The following is a 13,189-nucleotide window of genomic DNA, read 5'->3' as shown; positions in this document are numbered from 1 at the left end:
TGTGGGCTTTATGTGGGCTTGGTGTGGATTAGCCTGTTGGGTTGGTGTGGGCTTGGTGTGGATTAGCCCGTTGGGTTGGTGTGGGCTTGGTGTGGGATAACCCATTGGACTGGTGTGGGCTTGATGTGGGCTTGGTGTGGATTAGCCCGTTGGGTTGGTGTGGGCTTGGTGTGGATTAGCCCGTTGGGTTGGTGTGGGCTTGGTGTGGATTAGCCCGTTGGGTTGGTGTGGGCTTGATGTGGGCTTGGTGTGGATTAGCCCGTTGGGTTGGTGTGGGCTTGGTGTGGATTAGCCTGTTGGGTTGGTGTGGGCTTGGTGTGGATTAGCCCGTTGGGTTGGTGTGGGCTTGGTGTGGATTAGCCCGTTGGGTTGGTGAGGGCTTGGTGTGGATTAGCCCGTTGGGTTGGTGTGGGCTTTATGTGGGCTTGGTGTGGATTAGCCCGTTGGGTTGGTGTGGGCTTGGTGTGGATTAGCCCGTTGGGTTGGTGTGGGCTTGGTGTGGATTAGCCCGTTGGGTTGGTGTGGGCTTGGTGTAGATTAGCCTGTTGGGTTGGTGTGGGCTTGGTGTGGATTAGCCCGTTGGGTTGGTGTGGGCTTGGTGTGGGATATCCCATTGGACTGGTGTGGGCTTGGTGTGGACGAGCCCGTTGGGATGGTGTGCTCTTCATGTGGTCTTGGTGTGGACTAACCCGTTGGGATGGTGTGGGCTTGGTGTGGGATATCCCATTGGACTGGTGTGCTCTTTATGTGGGCTTGGTGTGGACTAAACCATTGGGATGGTGTGGGCTTGGTGTGGACTAGCCCGTTGGGATGGTGTGCTCTTTATGTGGTCTTGGTGTGGACCAGCCCATTGGGCTGGTGTGGGCTTGGTGTGGACTAGCCCGTGCCCACATGGGGCAAATGGGGTCATGTTTGCTGGGTGGTAACTGTAGTTTGTTTCAATTAATTTAGTCATAAATTCATTCATTTGTTAATTTATTTATTCCTTCATTCACTTCTCTGAGCAGACATTTAAAAATGATTCTGTATTGTAATGAACATGTTTGTTATTTGCATGCCAGTTCAGTTACTGTCAGTCCCTCCCTGTTTCCACCAGTAAATCTGTGCAGTACTGTGAACTCTGGCTTCAAATTATTACAAACATTTTGAGAATGACAATGAGAGAAGAGCGCTGCAGTGTTTGTTCTTAGAAAAGCCGCAGTCATTTGCATCATACAAAGTTCTGGTGACAGAACAGGGAAGTGAGAGTTATTTTAAAAAGAGACGTCTCTCTTTACTTGAGTCTTTCTGAACAGAAACAGGATACTTGGTTCAGTGCGTGTGTCAGCAAAATATGCATCTTCACTTGAAACGTATTTACGTCACACCCTGATCTGTTTCACCTGTCCTTGTGATTGTCTCCACCCCCCTCCAGGTGTCGCCCATCTCCCCCTGTGTATTTATACCTGTGTTCTCTGTTTGTCTGTTGCCAGTTTGTCTTGTTTGTCAAGCCAACCAGCGGTTTTGTGTCAGCTCAGCTCTTCCCTCGTCCTCCTGGTTTTTAACCCCTGCCTGTCCTGACGCTGTACCCACCTGTCAGACCACTCTGCCTGCCCCTGAGCCTGCCTGCCGTCCTGTACCTTTGCCCCTTTTGCTGCTATAAACATTGTTACTGCGACACGGTCTGCATCTGGGTCTTACCTTGATCCCTGATAATTTAATGATATAGAAAGAGAGCCATCAGTCAGTATGATTGTAGAGCCAGATGGGTCAGTCAGTATGATTGTAGAGCCAGATGGGTCAGTCAGTATGATTGTAGAGCCAGATGGGTCAGTCAGTATGATTGTAGAGCCAGATGGGTCAGTCAGTATGATTGTAGAGCCAGATGGGTCAGTCAGTATGATTGTATAGACAGATGGGTCAGTCAGAATGATTGTAGAGCCAGATGGGTCAGTCAGTATGATTGTAGAGCCAGATGGGTCAGTCAGTATGATTGTAGAGCCAGATGGGTCAGTCAGTATGATTGTATAGACAGATGGGTAGGTCAGTATGATTACATATCAGGCCTACAGGAAGTCTTCTGTCATTTTGAATACAGAACATAATGGAATTATGGAAACATTTTTCTAGAATTTCTTGAAAATCAATTATACAGTTCAATTCTGTTTCTGCTGAGTGTGAAGTTGGTGTCAGTGTGGGGATTGTTACAGAGTCTACAGTAGTCTGGTGAAGTTGGTGTGAGTGTGGGGGGAGATACAGAGTCTACAGTAGTCTAGTGATGTTGGTGTCAGTGTGTGGAGAGATACAGAGTCTACTGTAGTCTAGTGAAGTTGGTGTGAGTGTGGGGAGAGTACAGTAGTCTAGTGGAGTTGGTGTGAGTGTGGGGAGAGATACAGAGTCTACAGTAGTCTAGTGATGTTGGTGTGAGTGTAGGGAGAGATACAGAGTCTACAGTAGTCTTGTGAAGTTGGTGTGAGTGTGGGGAGAGTACAGTAGTCTAGTGGAGTTGGTGTGAGTGTAGGGAGAGATACAGAGTCTACAGAAGTCTAGTGAAGTTGGTGTGAGTGTGGGGAGTATATATATGTATACTGTAGTCTTGTCTAGTCCAAAACTACCCGTAGCGTTTGTTAACTTGTTTCTATAATTAATCATATAATAATAATATATAATCAAACCGTTGGCCCAGCGTCGTCCGGGTTCGGGCGGTGTAGTCCGTCATTGTAGATACGAATATACCTTTTACTGACTTGCCTAGTTAAATAAAGGTTCAATTTACGCTGTTCACAAGCATTTGAGTCAAATAAGCTTATATTCACAGTTCAACTCAACTCATGAAGCATTTACAGTTGAAGTCAGAAGTTTACATACACTTAGGTTGGAGTCATTAAAACTCGTTTTTCAACCACTCCACAAATTTCTTGTTAACAAACTATAGTTTTGGCAAGTCGGTTAGGACATCTACTTTGTGCATGACACAAATAATTTTTCCAACAGTTGTTTACAGACAGATTATTTCATTTATAATTCACTGCATCACAATTCCAGTGGGTCAGAAGTTTACATATGCTAAGTTGACTGTGGCTTTAAACAGCTTGGAATATTCCAGAAAATGATGTCATGGCTTTAGAAGCTTCTGATAGGCTAATTGACATCATTTGAGTCAATTGGAGCTGTACTTGTGGATGTGTTTCAAGGCCTACCTTCAAACTCAGTGCCTCTTTGCTTGACATCATGGGAAAATCAAAAGAAAACAGCCAAGATCTCAGAAAAAACATTGTAGACCTCCACAAGTCTGGTTCATCCTTGGGAGCAATTTCCAAACACCTGAAGGTACCACGTTCATCTGTACAAACAATAGTACGCAAGTATAAACACCATGGGACCACGCAGCCAGCATACCGCTGAATAAGACACGTTCTGTCTCCTAGAGATGAACGTACTTTGGTGCGAATAGTGCAAATCAATCCCAGAACAACAGCAAAGGACCTTGTGTAGATGCTGGATGAAACAGGTACAAAATTATCTATATATAGAGTAAAACAAGTCCTATATCAACATAATCTGAAAGGCCACTCAGCAGGGAAGAAGCCACTGCTTCTAGACCTGATCATACTTTTTGGAGAAATGTCCTCTGGTCTGATGAAACTGTTTGGCCATAATGACCATCGTTATGTTTGGAGGAAAAAGGGGGAGGCTTGCAAGCCGAAGAACACCTTCCCAATCATGAAGCACGGGGGTGGCAGCATCATGTTGTGGGGGTGCTTTGCTGCAGGAGGGACTGGTGCTGTTCACAAAATAGATGGCATCATGAGGTAGGGAAATTATGTGGATATACTGAAGCAACATCTCAAGACATCAGTCAAGAAGTTAAAGCTTGGTCGCAAATGGGTCTTCCAAATGTACAATGACCCCAAGCATACCTCCAAAGTTGTGGTATAATGGCTTCAGGACAACAAAGTCAAGGTATTGGAGTGGCCATCTCAAAGCCCTGACCTCAGTCCTATAGAACATTTGTTCACAGAACTGAAAAAGAGTGTGCGAGCAAGGAGGCCTACAAACCTGACTTAGTTACACCAGCTCTGTCAGGAGAAATGGGCTAAAATTCACCCAACTGATTGTGGGAAGCTTGTGGAAGGCTACCCGTCACGTTTGACCCAGGTTAAACCATTTGAAGGTAATGCTACCAAATACTAATTGAGTGTATGTAAACTTCTGACCCACTGGGAATGTGATGAAAGAAATAAAAGCTGAAATAAATCATTCTCTACTATTATTCTGACATTTCACATTCTTAAAATAAAAGTGGTGATCCTAACTGACCTAAAACAGGGAATTTTTACTAGGATTAAATGTCAGGAATTGTGAAAAACTGAGTTTACATTTATTTAGCTACAGTGTATGTAAACTTCTGACTTCAACTGTATAAGTTATATTCCTCAAGTATCAATGGGTGTTTATAACTATTTCATTCATCCAAAAATGGAATTCACAGATTGCTTGGCACTCAGCATTAAAGGGGCAAAGAGGCTTTGGGTCCCATTTTTGGGGCTTTTGTTATGACTCGACCTGGGAACAAACCACCAACCTTCCAAACGGAGGGAAGACACAAACCACACCACACTACATCTGAGATGAATTTATAAAAGATTCTATGATTTAACTTCACTATGATGTAAAGGTTAACAGTATGCTACAGGTTTTTAATCAAAATACACACATCCTAAAATCTGCATTTAAATGTTGTAAGACACATAGTTGATTTCAAGAATTACATACAAACTAGTTGGTTATAATGTAGAGAACTTAATTTCATTTGAATTGTTCTTGTATTTGATGTAATGTATCATATAGTATATAGTCCACTTTAATATCCTTCCATTGATATGCAATTCTCCAGTAAATGTATTCTGAGTATTTCAGAAAATAGCAGCGCTGCTGAACATCCTGGAGGAAACAGAGTTACAGAGAATTGAGGAAGAGGAACCTGAAGGGCAGAATGTTGGTTCTTAGAAAGATATTCAGAGTGAATGAGGGTATAGAGGGGAGATTCCCCCGTCAATTGTCAATGGGTCTGATGGACCAGCTCTCTGTATAAAAGACAGGTCAGATCAGACCTGACATAGAACCAGAGGATCAGCTAGACTTCTGACACAGACCCAGACTAGAGCATCAGAGACCAGAGCATAAGAGACCAGAACATCAGAGACCAGAACATCAGAGACCAGAGCATCAGCTAGACTTCTGACACAGAACCAGACCAGAGGTTCAGCTAGACCTCTGACATAAAACCAGACTAGAGCATCAGACACTAGAGCATCAGACACTAGAGCATCAGACACTAGAGCATCAGAGACTAGAGCATCAGAGACCAGAACATCAGAGAACATCTCAGACAATACAATCTTCAGCATCTCAACCATCTCTGAACCATGAAGACCCTGACTGCTCTACTCCTCCTGGGACTGCTCTGCTCCCTCCATACGACATCTGCACAGCGTACGTGTGTGTTTGTGTACAGTGTGTCTACAGTGTGTGTGTACAGTATGCATATGAGTGTATAGGAAAAAGCACCACATGAGATGCCTGTGTTGACCAGTGAGTGTGATCATTCTTTGTTTCCAGCTGTCATGGGGATTTCAGCAATGACTGCCAGAGAATGCTGTGTGAAGTTCTCCCAGAGGAGGATCCCTCTTGGTGCAGTGGTTTCAGTTTCTAGAACCTCTAGTAGCTGCCCTCGCCAAGCACTGGTGTAAGTTAACCACAACCACACACACAGAGATTTAGATTTCTACGGGACATAACATGTTCTATATCCTTGGTGGGCGGGTCCAAATGTGTTGCTAGGGCTGCATGGTTACAACCTCTGTTGCTAGGGCTGCATGGTTACAACCTCTGTTGCTAGAGCTGCATGGTTACAACCTCTGTTGCTGGGGCTGCATGGTTACAACCTCTGTTGCTAGGGCTGCATGGTTACAACCTCTGTTGCTAGGGCTGCATGGTTACAACCTCTGTTGCTAGGGCTGCATGGTTACAACCTCTGTTGCTAGGGCTGCATGGTTCCAACCTCTGTTGCTAGGGCTGCATGGTTCCAACCTCTGTTGCTAGGGCTGCATGGTTGCAACCTCTGTTGCTAGGGCTGCATGGTTACAACCTCTGTTGCTAGAGCTGCATGGTTACAACCTCTGTTGCTAGGTCTGCATGGTTACAACCTCTGTTGCTAGGGCTGCATGGTTACAACCTCTGTTGCTAGGGCTGCATGGTTACAACCTCTGTTGCTAGAGCTGCATGGTTACAACCTCTGTTGCTGGGGCTGCATGGTTACAACCTCTGTTGCTAGGGCTGCATGGTTACAACCTCTGTTGCTAGGGCTGCATGGTTGCAACCTCTGTTGCTAGGGCTGCATGGTTACAACCTCTGTTGCTAGGGCTGCATGGTTCCAACCTCTGTTGCTAGGGCTGCATGGTTCCAACCTCTGTTGCTAGGTCTGCATGGTTGCAACCTCTGTTGCTAGGGCTGCATGGTTACAACCTCTGTTGCTAGAGCTGCATGGTTACAACCTCTGTTGCTAGGGCTGCATGGTTGCAACCTCATAGAGGTTCTATATTAATATATATAAATGAATGGTAAAACATTTGAAATATTCTGGATAGAATGTTGTAATGGTTTGACAGTCCTAATAATGACATAGTGATTCTGAATGTAATTGAATGGTCCGATACTTGTCTTCATACTCAGCCAGTAGGACTGTAGGTACATGCACAATACACACAGAGTCATGTTGGAACATCCATACAGTAGTCTTCCACATGTGAGTTTGGTGTGTGCTTTGTTTAGTTACCCCTAAATATATGTCTGTTGTTTATTGGTTGCAGGTTTACAACAAAGAAAGGGAATCGATTTTGTGTCGACCAATCTCAGGCCTGGGTCCAGAGTCATGTGACCAAGATTGAGAGCAGATCGTTGTCTCTGCCAGGACAACGATGATGTCATCAACCACCGCCACCACAAACTCACTGCAATAACTGTCAGATCTGTCAAGAATTTAAAACAAATATTTTTGTTGTACATACAGTAATATTATTTCATTCTTATTTATTTACAAAACTGTGAAGTTACTGTGTATTTTGAAATTGTTTTGTCAACAAACAAAAAAAAATTCAGCAATAAAGCTAAATAATTTTAACATTTTAATAACGAAGGTAATTGTATTCTTATTGTGATATTCATACTTTGATTACAAAAGCTTCACATTTTGTGAGTGCGAGTTCTTCACAACCACTTCAGCCGTGCTGCCAGTTACATGGACAGACATCAACTATTTCCATAGACTAGAGACCAGCAGATTCAGCATGTTGGTTGTTTCTTCCTTCAGGAAACAGTTCATGTGTTAGAACTCATGGAACTACAGAGAACTCTGTTTCCAAGACAACAGAGGTCAACAGTCAGGAACACAGAAACAGAATAAACTGTTCAACTCAACTCCAACAAAACTCTTAGATATATGTTTATCTGTCACATACTGCAGATTGGTGAAATGTGTTGTTTTTCACTTTCCCTTCCTCATTTCCAAGTTGTGAACATTAACCAACAACCTAACAGGTCTATAACTCTGAACATTAACCAACAACCTAACAGGTCTATAACTCTGAACATTAACCAACAACCTAACAGGTCTATAACTCTGAACATTAACCAACAACCTAACAGGTCTATAACTCTGAACATTAACCAACAACCTAACAGGTCTATAACTCTGAACATTAACCAACAACCTAACAGGTCTATAACTCTGAACATTAACCAACAACCTAACAGGTCTATAACTCTGTGAACTTTATCCAACAACCTAACAGGTCTATAACTCTGAACATTAACCAACAACCTAACAGGTCTATAACTCTGAACATTAACCAACAACCTAACAGGTCTATAACTCTGAACATTAACCAACAACCTAACAGGTCTATAACTCTGAACATTAACCAACAACCTAACAGGTCTATAACTCTGTGAACTTTAACCAACAACCTAACAGGTCTATAACTCTGAACATTAACCAACAACCTAACAGGTCTATAACTCTGAACATTAACCAACAACCTAACAGGTCTATAACTCTGAACATTAACCAACAACCTAACAGGTCTATAACTCTGAACATTAACCAACAACCTAACAGGTCTATAACTCTGAACATTAACCAACAAACTATTTTGATATCTTGTGAGAATGTTAAAACCAATGCATAATGTACATATGAATGCTGAGCAAGCAATTCTACACAAGTTGTTATTGTCAGCAGTGCTGAAGTGAGTCCACTTTTGACCAGAGAAGAGGAACAGAAATTGAGGGAAGGGCTTTTCATGGTTGAGTTGTTATGTAATAGCTGTTCATATATAATGAGAGATCAGAACAGAACTCAGACATAGAATGAGACCAGAACGTCAGAGACCAGAACATCAGAGACCAGAACATCAGAGACCAGAACATCAGAGACCAGAACATCAGAGAACATCTCAGACAATACAATCTTCAGCATCTCAACCATCTCTGAACCATGAAGACCCTGACTGCTCTACTCCTCCTGGGACTGCTCTGCTCCCTGCATACGACGTCTACAGGTGTGTGTGTGTGTGTGTGTGTTTGTACAGTGTGTGTGTACAGTATGCATATGAGTGTCTAGGAAGAAGCACCACAAGAGATGCCTGTGTTGACCAGTGAGTGTGATCGTTCTTTGTTTCCAGCTGTCATGGGGATTTCATTAAAGACTACCAGAGACTGCTGTGTGAAGTTCTCCCAGAGGAGGATCCCTCTTGGTGCAGTGGTTTCAGTTTCTAGAACCTCTAGTAGCTGCCCTCAACAAGCACTTGTGTAAGTTAACCACCACGCACACACACACACACACACACACACACACACACACACACACACACACACACACACACACACACACACACACACACACACACACACACACACACACACACACACACACACACACACACACACACACACACACACACACACACACACACACACACAAACACACACACACACACACACAGATTTAGATTTCTACAGGACATAACATGTTCTATATCCTTGGTGGGCGGCCAAATGTGTTGCTAGGGTTGCATGGTTACAACCTCTGTTGCCAGGGCTGCATGGTTACACTCTCTGTTGCTAGGGCTGCATGGTTACAACCTCTGTTGCTAGGGCTGCATGGTTACAACCTCTGTTGCTAGGTCTGCATGGTTACAACCTCTGTGTTGCTAGGGATGCATGGTTGCAACCTCAGAGGTTCTATATTAATATATACAGTGGGGCAAAAAAGTATTTAGTCAGCCACCAATTGTGCAAGTTTTCCCACTTAAAAAGATGAGAGAGGCCTGTAATTTTCATCATAGGTACACTTCAACTATGACGGACAAAATGAGAAAAAAAATCCAGAAAATCACATTGTAGGATTTTTTATTAATTTATTTGCAAATTATGGTGGAAAATAAGTATTTGGTCACCTACAAACAAGCTGACTAAATACTTTTTTTGCCCCACTGTATATATATATAGATTAATCGTAAAACATATTCTGGATAGAATGTTGTAATGGTTTGACAGTCCTAATAATGACATAGTGATTCTGAATGTAATTGAATGGTCCGATACTTGTCTTCATACTCAGCCAGTAGGACTGTAGGTACATGCACAATACACACAGAGTCATGTTGGAACATCCATACAGTAGTCTTCCACATGTGAGTTTGGTGTGTGCCTTGTTTAGTTACCCCTAAATATATGTCTGTTGTTTATTGGTTGCAGGTTTACAACAAAGAAAGGGAATCGATTTTGTGTCGACCCATCTCAGGCCTGGGTCCAGAGTTATGTGACCAAGATTGAGAGCAGATCGTTGTCTCTGCCAGGACAACGATGATGTCATCAACCACCGCCACCACAAACTCACTGCCATAACTGTCAGATCTGTCAAGAAAATAAATATTGTATTTTTGTTGGACATACAGTAATATTATTTCATTCATATTTATTTACAATACTGTGAAGTAACTGTGAACTTTAAATCACAACCTAACAGGTCTATAACTCTGAACATTAACCAACAACCTAACAGGTCTATAACTCTGTGAACTTTATACAACAACCTAACAGGTCTATAACTCTGTGAACTTTATACAACAACCTAACAGGTCTATAACTCTGTGAACTTTATCCAACAACCTAACAGGTCTATAACTCTGTTTGACAACCTATTGTAAGATCTTGTGAGAATGTTAAAACCAATGCATAATGTACATATGAATGCTGAGCAAGCAATTCTACACAAGTTGTTATTGTCAGCAGTGCTGAAGTGAGTCCTACTTTTGACCAGGGAAGAGGAACAGAAATTGAGGGAAGGGCTTTTCACTGTTGAGTTGTTATGTAATAGCTGTTCATATATAATGAGAGAACAGAACTCAGACATAGAACGCGACTAGAACATCAGATACCAGATCAAACTATACAATCTTCAGCATCTCAACCATCTCTGAACCATGAAGACCCAGACTGCTCTGCTCCCTCCATATGACGTGTGTGTGTGTGTGTGTGTGTGTGTGTGTGTGTGTGTGTGTGTGTGTGTGTGTGTGTGTGTGTGTGTGTGTGTGTGTGTGTGTGTGTGTGTGTGTGTGTGTGTGTGTGTGTGTGTGTGTGTGTGTGTGTGTGTGTGTGTGTGTGTGTGTGTGTGTGTGTGTGTGTGTGTATATATATCTTGATTTTTTTGGTCTTCACCAATTCATTTTTATTTGTTTTCTGAGGTCAAGCGGCAGATTCATGATCTATTGTCGGAATGATCTGCTTTCTACCATTTAGCGAGAGGCAGGACCTGTTTCTATAGAAGAAAAGCCCATTTTAATTCTCAGCTAACTCATCAATGTGCTTTTTAAAAGACAGCTTTCCATCTATCCAGATGCCCAGGTATTTGTGAGCAGGTACACGATCAATATGAAGAACCATCCAAAGTACATATGCTGAAATCATCGTAGTTGTTTTTATGTGCTCTAGAGAACAACATGTACTTTGTTTTTTACCTGCATTCAATACTAATTTCAGGTCAATTGAGTTGTTCTGTAATACAATGAAGGCAGACTGTAGTTCAGATAGAGCCTGGTCAACGTTGGGGTCAATAGCATACACAACAGTATCAACGGCATACAAGTGTAGGTTACAGTTTGTTTTACAGACAAGTCGATATTTTTGATACAAACAGTAAAGAGTACAGGACCCAGAATAGACCCCTGTGGGACACCTTTCTTAATATCAAGGAAACCCGATTTAGCCTCATCCGTAGATACACATTGAGCTCTACCTGTCAAGTAATTGTTTAAACCAGTTACATGCAGCCTGGTCTAGGCCAACTGAGGAAATTAGCAGTGAGTGATCAACAGTATCAAATATTCTACTAATCTAAACTAGCCTACTTATATTGATTAATGGTTACATGAAATTAAATTAACCAAAATGTGAAATCATACACGAACCAACGTTATTTTATAAACTTAACTCTGAAATAAAAGTAATTTTGAGGATCTTTCTATCCTATGCAGAGTGATTGTAGTAAGTAACATAGCTTACATTTTGTTGATTAAATTATTATGCTGTTAAAGGGGCAGTACAGTCAAAAACGTGATTCTCCTATTTATTTTTAAAATTATATTTCCACTCTATGAGGTCGAAATAACACTGAAATTGTGAACATTATGATAATGTATTTTTAGTGTAATCTTTTTGGAGAGAGAGGGGGAAAAAATCGCCTGGAATTTAATTCTGTTCAGGCGGGATGGAGTTATTGGCTCACAGCATGACATCACAATCAGATTATTATGACCAATCATCTTTTATTTGCATATGTCTCCTCCTCCCTTGAAGGGGTCAGCTCTAGACCAGAGCCTGGAGGATCCTATTCTCCAGCATATTAACATGTGTATCGGCAGAGCCACACAATCAGATTGAGCATTTCAATGGCAAAAGGAATCTCGGGAAAATAAATTATAAATAAATAAAATATATGAAATAAACACACAATGATATATTAGACAAAGTTATTTAAACATTTAATTAAAAAGACTGCATGGGGACTTAATTGAAGACCTTTGGATGGGAAGGCTTCTGAGGACCGTTTAACCATAGGTCTATTGACTGATAGATAGAAACACCCAGAGCCTTACAGTGATTTCGGAAAGTATTCAGACCCCTTGACTTTTTCCACATTTTGTTACGTTACAGCCATATTGTAAAATTGATTAAAATTGTTTTTTTCCCCCTCATAAATCTACACACAATACCTCATAATGACATCACAATACCTCATAATGACAAAGCAAAACCAGGTTTAAAATTTGTTTTCTCATTTATAAAAAAAGAAAAACTGAAATATCAAATTTACAGAAGTATTCAGACCCTTTACTCAGTACTTTGTTGAAGAAGCTTTTGCTGCGATTACAGAGTTGAGTCTCTGGGTATGACGCTACAACCTTCTCCCCCGATTGCTCAGTTTGGCCGGGCGGCCAGCTCTAGGAAGAGTCTTGGTGGTTACAAACTTCTTCCATTTAAGAATGATGGAGGTCACTGTGTTCTTGGAGACCTTCAATGTTGCAGAAGGTTTTTGTACCCTTCCTCAGATCTGTGCCTCAACACAATCCTGTCTCGGAGCTCTACAGACAATTCCTTTGACCTCATGTCTTGGTTTTTGCTCTGACATGCACTGTCAACTGTGGGACGTTATATAGACAGGTGTGTATCTTTCCAAATCATGTCCAATCAATTGAATTTACCACAGGTGGACTCCAATCAAGTTGTAGAAACATCTCAAGGATGATCAATGGAAACAGGATGCACCTGATCTCAATTTCAAGTCTCATAGCAAAGGGTCTGAATACTTATGTAAATAAGGTATTTCTGTTTTTTTGATAAATTTGCAAAGATTTGTTTTTAACGGTTCTTGATTTGTCATGCGGTATTGTGTGTATGTAGATTGCTGAGATTTTTTTTTTGTTGTCATTTAATCCATTTTATAATACGGCTTTATAATACGTAAAAAAATCTGGAAAAAGTCATGGGGTCTGAATACTTTCCGAAGGCTCTGTATATCTCAATATATGGATTTCACTATGAAGACTCTAACCGTTATATTTATGTGGGGTTTATGTGAACCTCGGAG

General features: G+C 41.6%; 1 protein-coding gene across 1 annotated transcript; it reads left to right on the top strand.

The window, feature by feature from the left end:
• Window positions 1-5,132: 5,132 nt before the first annotated feature.
• LOC121845949 (C-C motif chemokine 2-like) lies at window positions 5,133-9,991 on the top strand. The gene is made up of 6 exons (XM_042318444.1): window positions 5,133-5,475; window positions 5,602-5,728; window positions 6,852-6,960; window positions 8,534-8,600; window positions 8,724-8,850; window positions 9,799-9,991. Exons 1-6 carry the CDS (start codon window positions 5,409-5,411, stop codon window positions 9,908-9,910), a joined length of 609 nt encoding a protein of 202 aa, XP_042174378.1. The 5' UTR covers window positions 5,133-5,408; the 3' UTR covers window positions 9,911-9,991.
• The last annotated feature ends 3,198 nt before the right edge of the window (window positions 9,992-13,189 follow it).

The sequence above is a fragment of the Oncorhynchus tshawytscha genome, unplaced genomic scaffold (genome assembly GCF_018296145.1).
Source record: "Oncorhynchus tshawytscha isolate Ot180627B unplaced genomic scaffold, Otsh_v2.0 Un_scaffold_1349_pilon_pilon, whole genome shotgun sequence".
Classification (NCBI taxonomy): domain Eukaryota; kingdom Metazoa; phylum Chordata; class Actinopteri; order Salmoniformes; family Salmonidae; genus Oncorhynchus; species Oncorhynchus tshawytscha.
The sequence above is the reverse complement of the archived record's forward strand: the minus strand, read 5'-3'. Positions and strand labels throughout refer to the sequence as shown.

What these genes read in the sequence shown, in the direction of transcription:
- LOC121845949 (XM_042318444.1), top strand. Translation starts at nt 5,409, where the DNA reads ATGAAGACCCTGACTGCTCTACTCCTCCTGGGACTGCTCTGCTCCCTC. An exon ending in CCATACGACATCTGCACAGC is followed by an intron (nt 5,476 to 5,601) that starts GTACGTGTGTGT and finishes CTTTGTTTCCAG; the next exon opens with CTGTCATGGGGATTTCAGCA. An exon ending in TGCCCTCGCCAAGCACTGGT is followed by an intron (nt 5,729 to 6,851) that starts GTAAGTTAACCA and finishes TATTGGTTGCAG; the next exon opens with GTTTACAACAAAGAAAGGGA.